Source organism: Idiotropiscis lumnitzeri, chromosome 1 (assembly GCF_059441095.1).
Source record: "Idiotropiscis lumnitzeri isolate Australia: NSW breed Sydney's pygmy pipehorse chromosome 1, RoL_Ilum_1.0, whole genome shotgun sequence".
In the NCBI taxonomy this organism is placed as follows: Eukaryota; Metazoa; Chordata; class Actinopteri; order Syngnathiformes; family Syngnathidae; genus Idiotropiscis; species Idiotropiscis lumnitzeri.
In genome coordinates this window covers 28,509,960-28,532,238 of record NC_142391.1, presented here as the reverse complement: position 1 = coordinate 28,532,238, position 22,279 = coordinate 28,509,960, and the positions used below count along the sequence as shown (strand labels likewise).

The 22,279-nt window shown below is 41.8% G+C and overlaps 1 protein-coding gene across 1 annotated transcript; it reads left to right on the top strand.

Moving 5' to 3' along the window:
• Positions 1 to 12,489: 12,489 nt before the first annotated feature.
• Positions 12,490 to 21,872, top strand: tars1 (threonyl-tRNA synthetase 1). Its single transcript, XM_088293390.1, has 19 exons — positions 12,490 to 12,649; positions 13,058 to 13,135; positions 13,225 to 13,415; positions 14,200 to 14,323; positions 15,624 to 15,748; positions 16,157 to 16,274; positions 16,822 to 16,886; positions 16,968 to 17,046; positions 17,189 to 17,335; positions 17,617 to 17,715; positions 18,566 to 18,732; positions 18,808 to 18,970; positions 19,079 to 19,216; positions 20,051 to 20,128; positions 20,215 to 20,315; positions 20,754 to 20,858; positions 20,944 to 21,016; positions 21,243 to 21,357; positions 21,439 to 21,872. Exons 1-19 carry the CDS (start codon positions 12,590 to 12,592, stop codon positions 21,585 to 21,587), a joined length of 2,175 nt encoding a protein of 724 aa, XP_088149516.1. The 5' UTR covers positions 12,490 to 12,589; the 3' UTR covers positions 21,588 to 21,872.
• The last annotated feature ends 407 nt before the right edge of the window (positions 21,873 to 22,279 follow it).

The window sequence follows — 22,279 nt, the reverse complement described above, 5'->3', positions numbered from 1 at the left end:
CATTTTCAGTGTCGGATTCTTTTGTCACATTGCATTGTTATGAAATGTCTGCAGGATTTTTGCATTTATTTATTCACGCTCTCCCGCTGACATAAAATTCGGCAGGATCCCAGAGTGCCTCCTACACACTTTCATTAGACTGAGTGCACATGTTCCATTTCAGCGAGGTTTTATTTCGCCGGCAGACAATTTGTGGTCAAGTTGAAGTTGGCAAACAGTCCCGGCATCAAATCGCCACCAACGTACAGCTTAGCTAAGAGTTTAGTAATTGTGGGGAGTTAAACGTTTAAAAAATGTCTTCCATTTGTGAATTTGTCGACTCCGCTTAATGTCAGTTACAGTTACAGTACATGTGCCACACTGCAGCCGCTTGCAGCGGTTTGGCGTAAATACATTTAAATGTTTGGCTTATTTAACAACAAATGGACTCCAAATTGTAAGCCACTTATCCTGCATTGAACGTGTCTGCTATTCACTGGGCAGATTTTGGCCCTAATGGAGGGGATATAAAGAATGAAGGCAAGCACGCCCCTAAAACGTAATGGACCTCGCCGAGATGTGTCGCTGCTCTCCATCTGCAACGAGGGGGAACATTTTGGACGCAAAGTGAGCTATCTGTCAATGACAGCCACTAAAACTGTGTCGTATCAGCATTAACTTGCTCAGAGCTATCCGGAAATATAGCTAGAAGATACTTAAAGGGCAACTCATATAATCACCCATTAGGATGCTGGGCAAAATTACTTCTCACATTTCAGTCGAACAATTCTCATGGGCTGTGATGATGATAAATGCGCTTATTATAGCAGCCAATTAGCTAACCACTCTTGGCATGAATATGTAAATCCAATAAAACTTGAACGTAAGTTGCGGTGCACGGCGTGGGCGGCAATAGAACAATGTTAATTCAGGTGCATATGCTATCCAATGGGAGACGGATAAAAAGGCAGCAGGCTACTTCCCGCTCGGTTGCTAAGGAAACAGCGCCAACTATGCTCGGCTGCTATTGTACCTGCGGCTTCCTGCGTGCTACCCCGTACCATACACACATATCCAACATTTATATCCGGGTATATCAGATCTGCGCATTTACGTACAATTGTTGTCCACATTATCCCTAATTTCTACCTGAAGATTTTCAAGTCAACATGTTTTAATAAATTAAGGCTGTCGTGGCAAATAAAATAGCTGAAGATTACTTGAGGCTCCCCGTCACAAAAAAATAAATAAATAAAATTGGGATTGAGTCACATTGGAATTTGCTTCTCCCTGAAACACCTTTTATTTAGGTTTTGGAATAACTGTTTCCGATTATGCAGTTTTTATTTGACACTTTCTGAATTAAGGTCTTACATCATCTACGCACATCTTTAGCTGCATTTTTTTCCGTAAATCGCACAGCATCAAGTGTGGCACCAGAGCTTTCTTACAGTCAATGTAATTGCTGTTATTGACCTGTCCGCTCAGTTTGACTTTCGTGGGGTCCCAACAAGACGCGCTCTTGGCCAAGGCGGCTCAATGGCTCCGTGGGAGACTTGAACGGACAGTTTATAACCTCCGGCTTTATTGGATTTGGTGAGTGCCTCAGCCAGGCATTAGCTTAAATGACTTCCATTCCCACAAAAACCCCGAAAAGGCGTTTAGGTGACTTCTGTCTGCGAAAGGTCAGAGTCCTTCAAAGACACTGGCAGTTGAATTAGAAATACGTTTTTCTGCTTGACTGCTTGTGGTAGCGCCATAGCTCCATCAGGAATATTAGACATATTCCACACATTCCTCTACAACCCAAGTGGAGTTTTATAATAGCATTTTATCTTTACACTGCCAATTCAGCTTATTCATGGACAAATACTATGACCTTTTTCCATTGAAAACTCAAGAAATGGGTTTTAGTATTGTAGGTATGCAGGTTGTCACGCTTGGCAGTCTGACAATAGGCAGGAGAAATGACAAGACGTTGAACTTGATTTGAACCGCTGAGATTTGCATTGTTCAAGAACATTGGGAGTGCAGCTTTATTCCGTCTATTTTGGTTCGTTGATTACAAACCATCGCAGTTCAAATTGCTTCGGTTTGTATTCACGCTAACTAATTAGAGGAGAATTTAGTGAGTTTGGTTGGAAGATAAATTGAGGCTTTTCTCAGCGTTCGAGGCAACATGCTAACAAACGGCCCCTTCTTCGATTATCTATGGTGCAAATAAGTCAACCAAGCACGATGTCTGTAAAGGATGGATGCAAGTTACCTCCAGTTGCATGACAACATTTTCAAGCAGTCAACATAGCCATCGGTCATGTGACTCGGCTTTCAAGCACACTATTGCTGCAGCGAACAATTTGTTTCATCTTTAAAATGATTTTGTCGATGAAACGAAGAATAGTATTCCAATCAAATTGACGGGGCGGAAAATGCACAAATGTAAATGAAATATGATTGAGTTGCAGGTTCCGTCGGTAACATTGATCATTGTTTTCTAAAGTATAATGTAGATGTTTGGAAATCACTTATTTAAAAAAAAAAAAACACACACAAAGATGAGTCTTGCAGCTTTCATGGAGGACTACAAAAATGTAAGATTTACTTCCCAGAGATTACAATTCCAATTCCAAAAAAGGATTTGGACAATTTCAATTTAAACAAGCATTCTAAACATTACTCATTCATCTGAAGCATGCATTGGTCAATCATGACACTTCGCACAAGCCAAACTAACTGTACGGAAAATGAAAGCATTTATATTTTTGTCCAAACATTGATGGCAAACAATGAGGATTATAAGAAAAGAGTTATTGCTGTCATTCGAGACTAAGAAAAAATATGTAATAAAAAATACAACATTGGTGCCAAGGTCATCCAATTGGCCAGTTTCAGTAGTTTTCCAAAACTCAGAATTTAAGAGCAAGGTCGTTTACAAGCGAAACTTCCATTCGGGAATTTTATAAAAAGTCAAATAATTCATTCAACTTGAATACACTTGGGCCATTTTTTTTAATATAATGAAATGAGAAGACCATCTTTCTCTGACCTGAACGGGTGACTCTCTAAAGCGTGGAAACATTTGCTCCAAGCGGCTAATTAAATCTCACATTCTGCACTCACACTGACACTCGGCAGGTGACTTATTCTGGGAGACAAAATTAGGTGCGCTTTTCTTTTCTCGCAGCCAACTTGAAACGTTCCGGTGCATTGTAATACAGCAGCCGACTTTCAAACAGACTGAGCGCTCTTTGATCCGCAGCAGCTGTCGAACTCCTGATAAGACAACGGTGAGACAAGAGCGCAAAAGCTCCGAGGTAAACTTAGTTATTCAGCGAGAAGTCAACTTGCCGACTGGCTGCGAATTCTCAGACTGTTTAATCAGCTGTATTAATCATACATTATTTATTGCAATTACAAGGAGTGCTATGTGTGCAGCAGTAGTTTCGGCCCTCGAGGGCAACAGCGTGAATAGATTGCATGCACTATATGTACTTTTCCGAACCAGGGGCGGAGCTACGGTACGCGGTGATCCACAGCCAACCTCATAATTAGACGAAGAGTTTGCTAATCACGATTCTGTCCTGTAATCAGTTGAACAACGTTTGCCTTACTGCTATTTCCACAATGTCGCATTACACGACCAACGTGGCCAAGAAGTCATTGTTTTTCGTAGAAAGGGGCGTTTGCACCATCGTGGGAGGAAACACATCCAGCTTCTTTCCTGGCCAATGGATGTGACTCTCCTCATTCAGAGCAGGAGAGGCCCGCAGTAGACACTGTGAAAACATAACAAACTCACTGGAGTCGAATAATAATAAAAATAATCCTTGAACTAATTAGTTTCTACAGTTATTCGAGGGATTAGATGCATAATAAAATCATAAAATCAGATGCTAACCACAGCACATGTTAGCGGAGCTCAGAAGCCTTCTGCCTGCGTCTCAAATCCACGCAAATCATGTTACACCATTTGCGCCACGACTTAGACTTGCATTTACTTGCTCTAAAGTTTAGTCGACTTTCCGTCACAAAATTGTCATGTGCGCCGGCGGCGTTTAACTGCTAAGGGTAAATGATAAGAGCCAATTGTTTTGGTGTGATTGATATGAGACCTTTTCCACTTAATCACGCTGACCTTTTCCTGGTGCAGGGAACCGTAACGCCCAGCATGGCGCATTGCCAAACACGGAAACCGAGACTTGCCCCTGACACAAATATGAAGATGCGTCACTTTTTATGCCTATAGCACACGCGGAACAGAGAACACATTCATAACACAAGCAGGAAAACATCGAAGTAAAACGCAACATTGCTGATTGCCATCAATTGGTCAACAGTGGTAATTGAGCATTCTGATTGGCCGTTAGCTAACGAATCAGTGCATGGCAGAAGTCGACCATGAGAAAGTAGACAAAAACAAAGAAAAAGGCATTATCTAGTAAATGAAGTTGAGGCAAACGTTGCTTTTTACTGCTTGTGTTATGAGTGCGTTCTGCACGGTTGTGTACATGTGCGTGTTTTATTTCAAGTCGCTGAGTCAGCCTGGCCGACCCACCGAAAAAGTTGGAGCTCCACACCCCTGCAAAGAACTAAATGTTCAGCGTGGTGCGGGAGAGTGGGAAGACATCTTTCAATCAGCCCAACAGGATCTCAGCCCGCAGGCGAAAAGAAACGACACGTGTGCGTTCCCGCTGCGTGGTATTAAGGCAAAATGTCAGGAAAGCCCTGGAAGCGTGCTGTGCCCTCACTTGAAGGACTCACGCTGGAGCGTTTTCCCGTTGATTATCTCCCCCAGACACAGCGCAGCCCCAGCGGGGATGCGCCGTAATTAAGAATTGTTGCAAACTACTTGGAGCGCATGCCTCACTCGTCTTCATGTTTCCAGCTGGCCAACGCAAAGCCGAGCGGGGACCTCGCCGTTGCACGTAGCGCCCTGGGTCATCCGTCATCGTGGCGCCGAGGTACCTTGAGGTGAGCCTGATTAAAACCAAGGATGCCTCCCGACCCGCTCCGATTAGAGACAGGGAGGCAAGAGCCGAAACCCTCGCTGCAGCCATCTCCCTTCTGCTTTATTCATGTGCTACGTGGCTCGATCAGCATTATTTCAATTCCCCAACAGGCGCCGATGAATTGTGCACATCTCATAGCACGATAGCATCTTGTCGCTGAGCTTTTATGTGCGTATGATTTCCCCTTGGAAGAATATCAGCATCCATCTAATCACAAAATCAAACTTTTGGAATAATCAAAATAAGATTATTCATGGAAGTGTAGCTGAGGGGACAATGATTTGATATTGTCTTATTGTGCACACTTTCAGATGAAAATATTTTATTTGGCAGTGATTAATTATGAATAAAATGCATCTTACACTAGAAGACCAATCGGGGGAACAGAGACCTTGGCTTTATTTATTCATTTATCTAGTAGATGTTCCTGTTCATTAATTGTACAGTGGGGCCTCAGAAGTCAAAATAAACTGAACATTTGTAATTCCACCAAAAAAAAAAAACATCCCTCCAAGGACACAACTTGGAATTGGCATCACTTCTGAGTATTTATGCATTAAGGTGTGTGTGTGTGCGTTTGCTTTTTCTTTGAATTCATGTTGTTTTTTGCAACCCAAAAGGACAGAAAGAACAGTATAAACACCGGCAAATAAGCAGACTCTCATTCAAAGCAGAGGTTGATCGTTCTTTCTTGATGTGTTTTATTCATTTATTCACATTTTATAGTTGTTAACTTCTTTTTACATTTGATGGAGCAACAGACAAAATGGATTCATCCTTTGAGCGAAGTTGAGGACGGAATGCATAGGCCTACAATCAAACCAAGGTCAACTACTCGGAGCTCAGCTCAACTTTATTTATAGAGTGCTTAAAAAACATTGGAAAGAATCTGCGCTAACCATTATACCGTAACTCTTACAAAAATGAGATGCATGTGTCGCGTACGGATACATTTATATACCGTATCTTGTGTCATTAAATTTAAGGGCTCTATTTTCGTAAACGCCATAAATTCTTGATCAGGCTGGGCTAGACCGGGTGTTGATAATTTCGCAGTCGAACACAGGCCGGCGGAACTCAAATAGCTGCGCCGCTGTGGGTGTGAACGCAGCCAATTTCAATCCTAGCCAATCAAAGCGGCTCCTCTCATTCCCTTTAAATAAGGTGCACTAGGCTTGCACTGACGGTCTCAACATGGTGGAGCGGGAACATGGGCATCCAAAACATTTGCGCTGTGGCATCTGCTTCCACACAACTGCAAGTTCTTAAAAAGTATATTTTTTGAAAATAATTGTGGCTCTGTACCAAAGATTTAATTAAATCAAGGTGTGGGTAAATTGATGAAGTACTTTTTGCGTTACTGCTCATACGCTGCTTCATTTTCTTCATCTATACCGACAACACTTGAGTTTAATATTCTAGAAGGACTTTTTCTGTTGACTAGTCATTGAACAAAACATTCTCGTGCCTACTGAATATATGAGTTTTGCATTTCAATGTATAACATTTTGAGCAGTTGTGAGATTAATACATTTTAGCAGTGGATCAGTGGAGCTTTTTTTTCGACTCTCTGAAGATATAACTCCGAAGAAGAAAAAAAAAGTCATGCTGGGGTCAATTAAGGTTTTTAGCTGGTAATGAGCTGTTCTTCTCGAGGGTCTTATTCCACTTCGGAAGAAGCTAGCAAACTTAGCGTATGTTTGGAATTTAAAATGAGTGAGACACGCATGTGCTTCCCGAGTGTAATTAGGTTGTCTTTTGTAACAGTGTGCGTGTATTGAGGGGGTGGATTTTCGACAGCACCGGCAAAGGGTGACAAATTATTTATTGTGGAACATGTTAGCTCAAACTTCCAAAGTGAAAATGACATGTCAGGCCAGTAATTCAAATGAAGTGTAAATTTGGAGTGGGCAGTAATTAACTGTGGAAGAATACCGTCAAACCCCAAAACAACAGAAAAGAAAACACTGCCCCCCCCCAGCTCATTTGCATTCTAAACCACACACACAGCACTATACTAATGAATGACCAAAGTCGGCACAGAACAGTGTCGCCGTCCAATCCATATTCCTGGCTTGCACTTCCCAGAGATGGATTCTCATATTAACAAATGTTGAAAGTGATTTTTGTTTAGGGGCTGGCACTTCTTTTGGCAGCATGAAGGGTAATCCTTTAATGGCTGCCATATTACTATGAAGAGGTAGTAGCTACAGCAGATCCTGTTAGTTTCAATTTTCTTCCTGCTGCTGAGCCAGCACACTGAACTGAATGATAAGGGGCCGCAATGGAGCTTAATCCCTCGACCAAACACCCCCACCCCCACCCCCTCCGACCGCCATCACCCCTGGCTGGGGGCAGCATGCCCATAAAACAGTCTTAGGTGCATCTTGTCTTTTACATGGGATTTGCCCACATGGCCGCAATCTCACATCCTATTCAAGGAAAAGCGCCTGGCTGCCAGCAGAAACATTGACCTTTTTCAAGCCTTCCCTTGCTGTGTGACATTATGAGCAGGAATGGCCTGACTCAAGAATAGAACAGCAATACACACTCCAATTAGTCACAAGTGCGTCATCCACGTTAAGTCCGCCTCAATCCGAATGAAGTGTCACACACTGTGTGGGGTTCTGCGACGAGGTTTCACGAGTGGATGACGGACGCCCACTGGTTTTTGCTGTGATTCAACATTTGAATCGCCAGTGAACGGTAATGAAATGTCACAGATGTAACAGCCAAGCAAAAGTGCACACGAGCTCCCCCCCCCCAAAAAAAAAATGTCATTAGAGTCTTAATGAATTTAGAGAGTTGGACTGTTTATGTCAGTGCCCCCACCCCAGAAAAAGCGTCGTTATGAGTTTTTATTAGTTTTGGTATTAGTCTTAGATTTTTTTTTTGTTTTTTTTTTTGGGGGGGTGGGTGGCGTAACTTCGTGGTAGAGTGGTTGTTTTCCAACTGAGAAGCTGTGGACTCAATCCCTGGCCATTGTGACCACGTCGAAGCATCCTTGAGCAAGATACTGAACTCCCAATTGCTCCTGATGGTATGTCATCAGCCGGTAGATGAGGTAATAGTGTGATGCCATTTGAGTACCGGAGGTAAAAAAAGTTCACGACCGGATCTCTTTGCAAGATCTTAGCAAATCGTTTTTCCTACTTTTTGCAATACTTGGATGCATGGAGAGAAAGTCACACTTTCGGCACGAGTATGTCATCATAAACTCTTTGGGCGCCCTGTCACTAAACAAGGCACAAGGCGCTCGGCGCTACAACAACAACACTCCTTTTGTTTTGTTTTTTTGCCTCTCCTGTGAACATTTTCTTCTTTTGTTCGGGGCTGCGTTTGACGGCTGTCAGGAGTCGTTTCATGTGCATCACCACCATCAGCGCTGCTGCTGCCGTAAGCTTCTACTGTGACGGAGCACCTCTGCCTGAACCTCAAACTGCGGGGAGCGACCCAGAAAGAGAATGTGTGTGCACATTATTTTCTTTAGACTCAACGGCAGGCCATTCGTTTGCCAACTGGGCCTTCAGTTGGAACGGACCAGACTTAAAACCACAACAATGACTGCACTTGTAATCACAGAAACTCTCATTATGAGAAAAAATTGTGACTCGCAACTGCGTCACAAACATTATGTGGAGCCGTTCAGAATCAATATGACATGACAAATAAACAGAAACCATTTGAATAGAATACATCACACTCACCAGAGATGATTATTAAAAGTAGGGATGGGCGAGAACTGATGCCAGGTATTGGTATCAGGCCGGACGTTTTTTTAGGTATTGGGTGCTAAGAGGGAGCTGTCGATATCAGCTACCGATACTAAAGACAAAGATTGGTATACAAGTATTGGATCATGTTTTATTGGGGGGGGGGGCTATATCTTTGAAGGAAATGTCACATTTCTAAGTTTGTAAAATGAAAACAAGAAACTTCAATGCATTGTACCCCCTCGAACCAAGCCGTACCATATCAAATCGATTCCCACTGTATCGAACCGAATCACTTTTTGAATCCTATCCCACTCCATGCATCGAGATACCATATCAAGCGTCTTTTATTGGAGCGATGCACGCCCTCTACTGGCTAGTCAAAGTTGGCTGCGACAAGTTTTGCTCCGGCCAAACTCATCAAAGGACGGAATGATGCTAATGTCATCGAGGGCCAGCCCTCTGGCCGTGTGGGGAAGAATTTAAAATCTAATTTGTGAAAGAAAAAGTTGGTTGTAAATAAATGTAATGGTGCAAACAGAATTTGCCTTGAAATATATCTATTTTTTTTTTTATTAAAGTAATGAGACACCATTGATTCTCTCTAAATATATTTTTTCAGTTTAGGGTTATTCTTTTTTTTGTTGCACCGTTTAATTACAACATAAATCATTGACGGTAATGATGGGAAAGGTTTAAATGCAAAGGCACACGCATTATGCAGCGTCTATCGGCCATTATCCACCCAATGGGTCCGATAATATGACGGCTGTCACGAGCCAGCGGACGGGATGTGAAGCATCTCGTGGAGGACTTCTCAGCAGATGGGTCGTCTGCATGCTCGTGGTAGCACGCCGCCCCCCTCGCTGACCTGATGTCATCCGTCATCCTCTCCCAGCGTGGAGGACGGCTGAAGGCCAGTGATTTTTCATGGCGGCGCATGCCCTTGGACTGGCTTGTAAGGAATGCTTTCAGATGTGCTTTATTGCACCCAGGTTGTATTTGAGCCTTTAAAATCCCTTCAAAACGCAGCTCAGCTCCACAGTTCACTTTGATCCCCATTAATTCGTCCGCACTCTTTATTGCATCATGAATGTACTGCCTTCTTTGAGTGAGATTTATATAAATTGTTGAATAAGTCAGGCGAATGCCCTGCGTTATTTAGGAGAATGATTTGTGGGAGACAATAGATGTGAGTGATGGTCTAATAATGTGCCAAAGCGACACGAATGTAGAAATAGGAAGGATCAAATATTCATGAAGTGTTTGGAGGAAGCAAATCCCATCATGTATTCGTCTGTGCAATTTCCTCGCCGAGAGTGAACGAGGTGGGCGCTCGGCGTTGTTCGCTCCAGAGACAAACAGCAAACTTTCGGGATTGATGTGACACGCAAGTGACAGCGAGTGCAAAGTGCAGGCATTTAAAAAAAAAAGAGAGAACCTCTCCACTGACACCTACATTACTGCTAATATCAAATATTTAAAGTCGCTCCAAATTATTGAAGATTCACTTATAGACATGCAAAGTGGCATCCTCTTAACAGCAGGGATCCCCTAAATAATTCCACTTCCATGGGGTTGGATACACTCTTTTTTCTTTTTTACATAATGTCGCCACTATAAATAATAAGCATCCTCTTTCCGCTTCAAAACACTTTTTTCAACCTCTATTTTGGGTCACGCTGCTCCTTGGCACAGTTAGAAATATTGGAATTGTATCTAAATTAGATTTAGTTTCTTAAGAAGATCCCTCACGACCAGACAATGCTAGTAGATTACTACTTATGATAATATGCAAATGTGCCTCACAGTTCAAAGGTCGTGGTCGGTTTGAATACGGGGTATACAGTAAACGCCACACTGGAAGTAGCAATATGACAAGTGGCCACCATCTTTGTGGAATTTGACAAATATATCGAGTGATCATCTCCAATGCCTCGAAAAACCTCCATAAAAAATGGATTTGCAGAAAAACAATTGACTGCTGATGTACATGACATTTTCTTCTCAGCAATAATTGTCCAATTGCACGAGTCAAAGGGGAAGTAAAGTCAAATATTTTCTTTACAATAATGCGCCCCCACTACAGCGGTCTTAATGTGCCGTGCTGATTAATATTGTGGAATATGATTTAAGTCAAAAAATTCAAGTGTTTTTATTCATCTCAGCGGTGGCCATTTTGCTACTCGTCATGGACTGAAAATGACATCACAGTTGCTCGGGGCTCGGGAAACGATCATGGCTCACCTGTGATGTCCGCAAGCTGAGACGTGATTGGTCATTACCTGAGCCCTGAGCAATTGTGACGTTATTTTCAGTTGACAACAAAGTGGAAAAAAAACTGTCGCAAATGGGGAACATGGATGTAAATGGAAATGAAATCACTGATTCCAATGTTGATGTGGGAATTTTGCTGCATATCATCTTTGCCGTACATTTGTCGAAGAACCGCTGAGTGCCTGACAAGGCTTTGAAACAAAGTTAAAAGCCTAAAGCAGAGCATCAACATGGTTTGTGTGTGCGTGTCTTTGATTTTTTTTTTTCAGCTTTTGAAGGTGAATTATTCAACACTTCCCTCTCTCCCTCATAACAAGTGCACCAAAACCCCCACCCCCACCCCACCCCTCCCAAAAAAAATGCATGGAAGCTCACAGTGCGCTTCATCTTCTCCTCCGTTTCCCACAGAGAGTGTCAGGAGTTTAAAAACTGCTGTTGAACATTAATTGCAATGTGCACGGCGTCTGGAGACAAGAAGAAAGAAAATGCAGGACAAATATCACCTAAATTGCTGTTGGTTTTACTTTAGGCGTGCCTTGTGAGGGACCTGCCTGACGTTACATGCTATATGACTACATTTCATTTGAATGTGCTCACTTTTGTCAGAGAGTTTAAATGATTAATTGAAAGCAATTAAAACATATTCTGTGGATTACAACCTGCAGTTATGTCTTCTGTATAAACATTTGTCAATTATTATTATTAGTTTCACTTTCCCTTTTTTGACAAACATAATCAACAAGTCTAAAGGTTGAGAACACCCAACATTAGTTAATATTTTAATTACACAATAATACTCCATTCATTCAAGTGTTAGCGTATTATTAAAAAACAAAACAAAAAAAAGAGAAGCGGCTCAGTTAATAGATGGATAGATATATACACACACACTCACACACACGCGCACACGCACGCGCGCACACGCACACTATTTATGGATGCATTGAGAGTTTTCCTGCTACATACAATGCAGCGGATTATTCTCAGCTTTTGCTGCTGTTCTCATCCACTTATAAATAAACTGTTCAGTATCCATGTACAGAACTGCTCAGTGTAATTTTTGGTTCTGTGTGCATCCTTTGCTACTGTAAAGTTTCCCATTTCTGGACTAGTATTAATGGCCAAATCCTTTCTACTCCGTACCTCAATGCAGCTAAATAACAGTGAAATTAGTCAACACAAAGCAGTGTTAAAATGACTTCACAATTTAGTATTTGTTTCCCAATAGAGGGCTTGTATTGATTTATATAAAATAGGTAGTGGACGATGAGTTTATGATTCAAAACCAAACAAAAATTTAAATCGAAAGGAAAAGTGTTACAGAAAATGAAAAATAGAAAACACACTGTTCAATTGCTAGTTCATGATCTGATTCTAAAAAATAATTAAAAAAATAAAAATAAAAACATTGAAAACTACTCTAAACATGCAATGTTGCATCATGAAATTCCAACATGAAGAAGAAAAACTTTACCCACAGCAGAAAAATGTTGCATCAGATTTCCGGGTGACGTCATCAGCAGTCACCGCCGCTCAGCTCTCATCGTGACAGTTGGAGAGCTCGCCAACCCGTGAACAAGTCGCTCAAAGTGGGCCAGCTTGTCACTTGTTATGGCCGAACAGCCTGTCGTGGAGAAAATGAGCCAACTCATTGTGGGCGAGGGTCAAAAGGTAACGTTTCGCCTCAATTTCTAGCGACGCTCATTCAGTTTAGCCGGTTAGCTTAGCTTAGCTTAGCTTAGCCGCTCTAGTGTTCTCATTGACGACAACTAGCAATGCGCTGCTAACGATTCAAAGAACCGGAAACTCCGCTTTGCACGTAAGATTATGGCAACTTCTGACACTTACATTTCTACGTTTGAGTCGAACGGTTTGACTGTCAACTTGAACTGGGAGTATCCCGCAAAGCACTTGCACGTTGTAATACGTCAACAAGCACTTCTATTTTAATCATTCGGGATTTTAATTAATATATTAGCAGTTCGGTACTGTAATATATATACTGTATACTGTGTCAAACACACACGTAGCATTGAGTAAACATAAATTGATATCCTTCACTGTGTGATGTTTTGACAGGGAGGAGCATCGAATGGTCAAGTTGGAGGAAAGAAGAAGGTGAAAAATAATGCTGGAGATGCTGGCGGCAGAGCTGAGGTGAGCTACTAAAAACATGTTTCATATTTTTCACATGCACGGTTGGAGTAGATATATTGTGCATTTTTCCTCCCATATATTTCCCACAGCTTTCACCAGCACCCGAGTACATCGACGAGCGCCTGACGTTGTATGCCAAGCTCAAAGATGAGCATGATGCCCTCATGGCAGAGAGAGCTGCCAAGGAATCTCGCGCCATTAAAGTCACTTTGCCCGATGGGAAAGTGGTGGACGCAGAGTCTTGGAAGACTACACCCTACCAAGTGGCCTGTGGCATCAGGTCAGTTATTGTTGTTACTCTATTAAGCTACCTCAATGGGGAAAATATTGACTGTGATGCTGTCAAATACAATGATAAACATCATGGCTTGAGACTACACGCTATATGCTCACAAATGTGGCAGCTTGAAAAAAAAAGACAACACAAGGTCTTTTCGGCTTCAAGGCAACGCTCGAGGGGAAAGAAATGGTCGTTTTTTGGTTCAGCATAATTAAAAGGAATGATGAATGCACACACAACATCAAAAGAGACATGTTTTTGTGTGAATAATTTTAAACAATACATGGTGTACTGTCCGTTTGTGACCGTCCTGAGGAGAAGTGCTTTATATCATAGGTGGATGTACTGTACTGTCCCCATCCTATTAAGAACTGAGTCGAGAACGTTTACTTGACGGCAAAGCCTTCTTTTAAAAATTACATAAAGTTATCAAAAAAAAATTACAATAAAATGTTTCATCAGCCGCTGCTTTTTGCAGACAGACTTGTTGTTACATTAAAATATCTTGCAATCATATCTTAAGTCACAGTCCATTTTTATGTAATATTAAACAATTGTATAACTATTATGACCAAAAAGTGCAAAAGTTAGTGTCAAGCCCTGCCCTGCAACTTTGCAACTCTATTCATATCATCAGTGCAGTGAAACTTGCTCATTCTTATGCTGTGCTTTGCTCTACTCTATTTTGTACACGTCAGAGCACTTTTGAACTACACGCATCTCTATAAAGTGGACTCAACGTCTGTGCGTGAATTTGATGAATATGTCCCGCTGTGGCATGCAGTCAAGGTCTGGCCGACAACACGATGATCGCCAAGGTCAACAAAGACGTGTGGGATCTGGACCGGCCTTTGGAGGACGACTGCAGCCTGGAGTTGCTCAAGTTTGACGATGACGAAGCTCAAGCTGTAAGTCCATTGACGCCAATCATTGTGTCTACTCACAAGAATTAAAAAGAGAAAAATTCTGAGCACAGCTCCTTCTGAAGGACCTATGTCAGTTTGTCTGTTGCGTATTTGCAAGATAAATGACAGAGGGATTTTCTTTTTTCAATTTGCAAGCTCCATTTTTTATATGAACAGTTGCATCTCACTAAATTAAAATAAGGTGGAAAAGCTAACTTATTTTGGTAGTTCAATTTTCAAATGTAAAGTTGATTACAGAGTTGAATGAAGCACAGAAAATCATTTTTCATTAACGATTGATCGGAAATCAGACATGTCTCCTCTGCTGCGTACTGCTCTCCTGCAGGCAGAGAAGGAGCGGTGGGTTTGTCTTTGTAGCTTTTTTTGGAGGGAGCGTCAATCCGAAAGATGGCCATTAAATAAGTATGCGTTGCCTGATCTAAAGAAGGCTCCTGCACAAGCCACCATGTAAATGTGTTGTCTATCATTAAATCAAATGTGTCTAACAGATGAATCCCTCATTCAAACAAGGCAATGTCATGAAAATGCCCTGCATATTGATATGTATTGTGTTCAAAGTTAACATTCGGTTTGCGTAAATGTTACGGCTATAGTGCTTGTATTTGCTAATTGTCTGCTAAAAACCCACAAAGAGTTTCAGGACAAAAACATTATATAACAATTTCTGAGATGAAACAATACACATTGAGTTGTTCAATATGCCTGTCATCAAATTTTGTGCTTAAAAAAAAGAGGAAAACATCGACCTTATTTTGAGAGTTTACAAAAAAAAACAATTAGCACTGATTTGGTGGATTGGTCCAACAACATATAACATGTACACATTGATATATATTTCTATATTAATTTGAGCAAAATTGGATGCACACACTTTTTTCCTTTAAGTATTGGATCGTGACTTGGGATCGGCAGAATACTTAAAACCAAAGATTCTTACTCGAGTGCCCAAAAAGCACGATACGGTCATACCTAATTCTCATTCTTTGCATTCATAACAATTTTTTATTCAAATAAAAATAATTTTGATGTATTCTATCCAGTATTGTATTGTGTAAATTGTGAAAAGTTGCTATACAATTCCAATCCGTGCAGTTAAGGAGAAAAAAAAAAACATCTTGGCACAAATTGTGGAAGCTGGAAAAAAAACACCAATGAGTCCACAAAAAAAAGGCCTTTTGATACCACCATTATGGAAGAGAAAAAAAAATGTTCTAGTGACCTTGTTTGAGAATCGCTGCTATGAAAGTGGGTAACAAAACCACCTTTTTTTATATCCTTGAAGGTTTACTGGCATTCCAGCGCTCACATCCTGGGTGAAGCCATGGAGCGAGTGTACGGCGGTTGCCTGTGCTACGGACCGCCCATCGAGAACGGCTTCTACTACGACATGTTCCTCGACGGAAACGAGTGAGTGGCTTCGGCTTCGCTTTTTCTCAAAGCAATCAATGAGTTGAGCTTTTGAATTGAGTGGACGGGAGGTGAGCCTCTTTCTTTACAAACAACCTTTCCACTTATGTAATTCCCCCACGCTGTCTAATTAATTCCATACCCCACTTAATGAAGTCATGTTATGCTAATGGCCTTCCTTACTGACTGATTCTTACCAAGGAGATTTTGACATTGCAGGACCCTTCCAGCCAATTACTCTCAACTATTAGTCCAGATTTCTCAAAGGTTCCTCGCTAATCACAATGGTGCTGACACTAAGATGCCCTTTAAGCACTAGCGTACTAAATTTAGCTGTGTTTTTAAGTTAGTTTGAATATCAATGCCTCATATAATATTGCCATTTCTCTTTGTGGAAATGGCATGCAGGGGGGTGTCAAGCAATGACTTCCCTTGTCTGGAGGGCTTGTGCAAGAAAATAATCAAGGAGAAGCAGCCCTTTGAGAGGCTGGAGATCAAAAAGGAAACTCTGCTGGAGATGTTCAAGGTATTCCACAGAAACAAAGTCACATCGCAGGAGTAACTTATCACAGTGAACCCTTGCAATTTGTGGGGGATAGGGATTGCGAAAATCTGAAAAGAATTGATGCATTAGGGGTTCTTTATATATGCCACTAGATGACGGCAAAACTATTAAAAAGGAGAGGTCCATAAAACACCAACATCTAGCATGTACACAATCGTGGCTCCATGTTTCGTCTTCAATATAAACAAGCAACCTTAATACAAGGCTCATTAGCAAATTTACGAGCCTAAATAACACGTTAGCAAATCACCACGTCACCACACGACCAAGCAAATACTTAAGTTATTCGACTCACTCTTTGGAATGTACACACAACACGTCATAAGAAACACAAGCAAATTGTAACGACAAAATTGACAACATTCTTTTCAATTTGATTTGGATCGGACACCTCCAATACAGGAGGGAGTAAACAAAAAAAAAAAACCCAAGGCCAAGTTCCCCCCAAAATTTGCTAATGCCAATAAGCAACGGTTCACTGTATCACGGACACTCTTCCCCTTGACAGTACAACAAGTTCAAGTGCCGCATATTGAACGAGAAGGTCACCACTCCCATCACAACCGTTTATAGGTGAGCGAATGTTGTCGCGGTGACTGCCGTTTGCGTGTCTTTTGTCCATCTCAAACCCCCCTCGACTCTCAAACGTTTCAGGTGTGGCCCTTTAATTGATTTGTGTCGGGGTCCACATGTGAGGCACACAGGAAAAATCAAGGCTCTGAAGATTCACAAGGTGAGCTGCGTCACAATTTACTATTAATTTATCGAAACTTTGAAAACTCAGGAGACCTCAATGTAAGGAAATGTAGGATTTAATTGTGGAAGGTGGTTATGCATGCCATGATACTGAATGTTTTTGTATTTTTGGTGCAAAGAACTCCTCCACATACTGGGAAGGAAAAGCGGACATGGAGACACTTCAGCGGATATATGGAATCTCCTTCCCTGACCCCAAAATGCTGAAGGAGTGGGAGAAATTTCAGGAAGAGGCCAAGAACAGAGATCATCGCAAACTGGGCCGGGTATGAACTCAAGCAGGCAGTGAGCTCCCAAAGTATCATGAATTTGGCTTTTGGTTTTTTTTCCTCACCCAGGAAAAATTACTCTTGAACGTTTTTCAGCTTTGAGCGATGATAAATGAACCAGACTGCAGCAATCAGGTCCTGTTGACTAGCTTTGGTTTCTAGAGGAGATCAAGTTAATCTCAGCCAAATTGCGAAAAGAAAGTGTGTGGTGTTGTCAAGACAAAAATCCAATCCTAATTAAATCCGGTTTGACCTAAATGCAAATGTGTCATCCTCAGGAGCAGGACCTGTTCTTTTTCCACGACTTGAGTCCAGGGAGCTGCTTCTTTCTGCCCAAAGGCGCCTTCATCTACAACACCCTGATTGAGTTCATCAGAGTAAGTCGGCGTCCTAATTGGACAAAAAGTGAGACACGAAGGCTTCCATTAGCGGCGAGGTCACGTGAACTGGGAGTTGTACTTTAGTCATACTTGAAGTTCATCTGAGTCTGCTAAAAAAGAGAATTGAGAGCTGAGCTGGAAGCTCTTTGAAATATTTTACCCCTGATTAAGTGCAGTTGTCCACCACATCAAACTACAAAAAATACAATGTGTGGTCAGTCAATGGAAATTATATTACAACTGACCGCAACTAACAATTATTTTAATAAATGATTAACCCAATGATGATTATTTTTATTATATTTTGGATGATTGGATTAAAAAGATTTTATTCATTGTTAATCTGTTTATTATGAGTGAGGACATTTTTCCACATTGAAGTTGTTGAACTTGCACAAACAAATGAATCATGATTTATTTACTGATTTGTCAGAAAATAGAAAGAAATTAGATATTTACTGTTTAAGCGGAAATTCTGAGCATTAGGACAAATTGAATGATTGATCAAAATTTGCGACAAATTATTTGATGATTTGATAATTGATTAGTTGCCGATTATTTGTAGCAACTCTAATTACAACAACATGTCAGCCAGATAGGAACATCAGAAATCCATCCATCCATTATCAGATCCGCTCCCCATCAAGGTCGTGGGATGCTCAGTTGACTTTGGGCAGTAGGCAGGGTACACCCAGAGAGCCAAATGTCCGCATTTTAAGTATAGTTTTGCAAAGTCATCAATGAATAATTCAACATTGTTCAACTTACAATATGATTTGATACTGGCTATCGAGTAAACACCTCTTCATGAGGTTATATGAAAAGGTTGAATGTTTTCCTCTGCCAGAGTGAGTACAGAAAAAGGGGCTTCCAGGAGGTGGTGACGCCCAACATCTACAACAGCAAACTGTGGCAGACCTCCGGTCACTGGCAGCACTACAGCGAAAACATGTTCTCCTTTGAGGTGGAGAAGGAAATTTTCGCCCTCAAACCTATGAACTGCCCTGGCCACTGGTGAGGGTCTCTTCGTCTACATCAGCACTGTTGCATCTGATTTCAATGTTTCTCATTTGCCTGATTGAATTTCAGTCTGATGTTCGATCACCGACCTCGCTCTTGGAGAGAGTTGCCCCTGCGCATGGCAGACTTTGGCGTCCTGCATCGCAACGAGCTGTCGGGAGCCCTCACCGGCCTCACCCGCGTCCGCCGCTTCCAGCAGGACGACGCTCACATCTTCTGCTCCATGGATCAGGTGAGGCCAACCACAACCACTTCGATGCACCATCAATCTGTCAAGGTGTATCAGCTGATTTTGCTTTGATTGCCATTTTCGAACCACGGCAATGTTTTTGGCGCTCAGATTGAGGACGAGATCAAGGGATGCTTGGACTTCCTGCGCACTGTGTACGATGTGTTCGGCTTCTCTTTCAAGCTATATCTCTCCACGAGACCTGAGAAATTCCTGGGAGAGCCCGCCGTCTGGGAGCAAGCAGAGAAGGTAATCAAAGCGCCTCCTTGTTTTTCTTGCTTAGCTGAAAATGTCAACCGCTCGAACAAAGTCCCGGGGGAACAAAGATGGCCGAGCCGTGCTGTTATCAAGATAGAATTTGAAGAGCCTCGGCACAAATGGATCGTGCTTCTCCGAAGACAAAGAACATCTATATTTAAATGGGCGGCGTTCTGCACATCTGCTGTCAGCTAAAAATGTGCTCTGAGGCTTTACCTCGCCACAGAGATTTTCCAACATTTGTCAGCCCATGAAGAGAGATGATAGAGATAGGTAGTTTATTAATGCCGTGAACAAAAGTAAGGTTTATACTTGCGTAAATCCCCTTATTTTTGTGATTCATTATTGACAGTCATGTTTTTTTGGGGAAATGAACCCCTGTTATTGGCCCCCTCATAAATTAGCTTTTTTAAACATTCTTTCTGAAATTCTCTAAAATGCCACAGGGTTGTGAAAACATCATATCTGATAGGAAAGAAGTACACTGATGTATTGTGAATTACGTTGAGGTGGGGTAGAGGTGAATCCTAAATTTCTCATTTATGCACGGATGGCAGTGAATTACTGACAGTAGATAGTTGTGATTTACAACTGTGGAAAATAATTAAATGGAATCACAAGGTTTGCAGAGGGCGCCGCTGCCTCGCTTGCCTACGAGCGCACGGTCCAAGTTCTTCAAAAATGCTGTATTTCATTATTTTTTTTCATGTCATATAATTGTCATTTAATGAAGAATGGACTGTCACTGAATTAAGGGCATTCTTTGCATGCCAATACCAAGTAACAAGACCGAATGATCCTGCATGCGTTCTGCCTATTTGACAGCAACTAGAGAACAGCTTGAATGACTTTGGGGAGAAATGGGTTCTCAACCCGGGCGATGGAGCTTTCTACGGGCCAAAGGTGAACCAACTAACAAGGCCGTTAACTGCCAATCAGCGGGCGGGGATGCGCTTCTTCGATTAACCTCTCGTCCTGTTTCCGCGCAGATCGACATTCAGATCAAGGACGCCATCGGCCGATACCATCAGTGCGCCACCATCCAGCTCGACTTCCAGCTTCCCATCCGCTTCAATCTCTCCTTTGTTAGGTGCTTATGCAGCTTGCTGGCTAAAATTCAACCTGAAGAAAATCTATGAAAATCTCTTTGAGGGATGCTTTGTGGTGCGGTACTGTTCAGTGCTTTTACAGCAAGGATTGCAAAAGTGTGGGAGAAATAAGGATGATACAATAAAAATGTATCGTATTTAAAAATCATAGACAACCTTGCACAATATTTTTCCTTGCAATCACGCAAGGCATTACAGAACATTTTTAATTCATCTATTTTATTAAGACCAAATGGCAAAATATCCAAAGCTTTCTTGTACCAAACGCTATACTTTAAGTTTAGTCATTGGTGAGTGTCACACCTTACTTGCATGAAATCCGTTGTCACTTGTATTGTACGTTCCCTATCAAGAAGCAACCTTCAGTTTGGTAAATAAATGGAAAGTTTCCAACTTTGAGAATTGCTGCAATTTTACAGCCATGATGGAGATGACAAGAAGAGACCGGTGATCATCCACAGAGCCATCCTGGGATCAGTCGAGCGGATGATCGCCATCCTGACTGAAAACTACGGAGGCAAATGGTTAGTTTTGCATCCGTCCAATTCCGTGATTTATTGATAATGTGTTGATATCACAAGTGACGAGCACTAATAAAATGTCCCACAGGCCGCTGTGGCTGTCACCTCGCCAAGTTATGGTCGTACCTGTGGGACCAACCTGTGAGGAGTACGCTCAGAAGGTAAATAAGCAATGTCACAGAAATTGTGCTTTTCCACTTGATCCTCCAGGAACTTTCAGTTCTTGGTACCGTTAGTTTTGGAAGGTGCATTACTGCCACCAAGTGGACTGGAGACTCACCGCAATCATATTTCACCAGCGAGCAGCAGTGTGAAATTGCAATCCACAAGTTGTCCATTTGAAGACTTTTTCCAGTGGCCTCACTTTTTTTTTTTTTAATATTCCAGGTTCAACGAGACTTCCACAACGCCGGCTTCATGAGCGACGTGGATCTAGATCCTGGATGCACTCTGAACAAGAAGATCCGAAATGCCCAGCTGGCGCAGTACAACTTCATTCTGGGTCAGTGACTTCATCACGCTCACTCCGGACCTTCTCGACCGTTCTAATATCGTTCCCTACTCATTTGCCCTCATGAAACAGTGGTGGGGGAGAAAGAGAAGACGAGTAACACCGTGAACGTGCGCACTCGGGATAACAAAGTTCACGGCGAGCGCGGCGTGGACGAATGCATCCAGCGTCTCAAGGAGCTCAAATCATCCAAGAGTCGGAACGCAGAGGAGGACTTCTGAGCTGTTTTGTTTCATCTTAGAAAAATTAACGGTAAAAGGGCTCTGACTGTTTTTTTTTTTTGTTTTTTTTAAGAAGCCAATTTGGTCATCTACAGTTTTTCAACATACAGTACGTTATTTGAATCATGTGGCGTGTGCTCCATCATGTGATTTGGTGCCTGGTCTCCGATTACAACTGTAATTGCTCTTAAGGTCTCTTGCATTTATAATGGTCTGGGGGATTTCTTTGTTTTCAGCAAATTGTACATGAGTTGCAATTTTGTTAATTAAACAGTCTATTCTCGAGTAGTGTGTGTGTGTGTGTGTGTGTGTTTAAATTAGCTTGTGTGGCTAGTTCTGCAAAACGGTCTTCACAATTCGGACAAAGTACAGCATCGACTGCAGTGGTCACCACCATGGTAGCCTCGGGCACCAGGTAGCACCCAAGGACTACATTAGTAGCCTGCAGGCCTTTTTGTAAAGCAGCTCGGCACTGACGTTATTTCCTAGCAATGTTGTTGATCGTTTAAAGATGCAAAATGCTGGAAGAAATTTACAGTAGAAACGTGTTGCGCATTGATGTTTACCTGTTTCCTAACATGATGAGTGTCTACATAAATGAATATGATTTTAATAATTGCATTTAACAACATTCAAGGGGAATCGAGTGAAGTTATTTCAGAAGCATGCATCAAACTGGTTAGCCCTTCAGC

Excerpts from the sequence above, each read along its gene's own strand:
- tars1 (XM_088293390.1), top strand. The coding sequence starts at position 12,590 with ATGGCCGAACAGCCTGTCGTGGAGAAAATGAGCCAACTCATTGTGGGC. Across the intron at positions 14,324-15,623 it reads ACGATGACGAAGCTCAAGCT|GTTTACTGGCATTCCAGCGC; the intron begins GTAAGTCCATTG and ends ATATCCTTGAAG. Across the intron at positions 19,217-20,050 it reads TCTGGGAGCAAGCAGAGAAG|CAACTAGAGAACAGCTTGAA; the intron begins GTAATCAAAGCG and ends CCTATTTGACAG.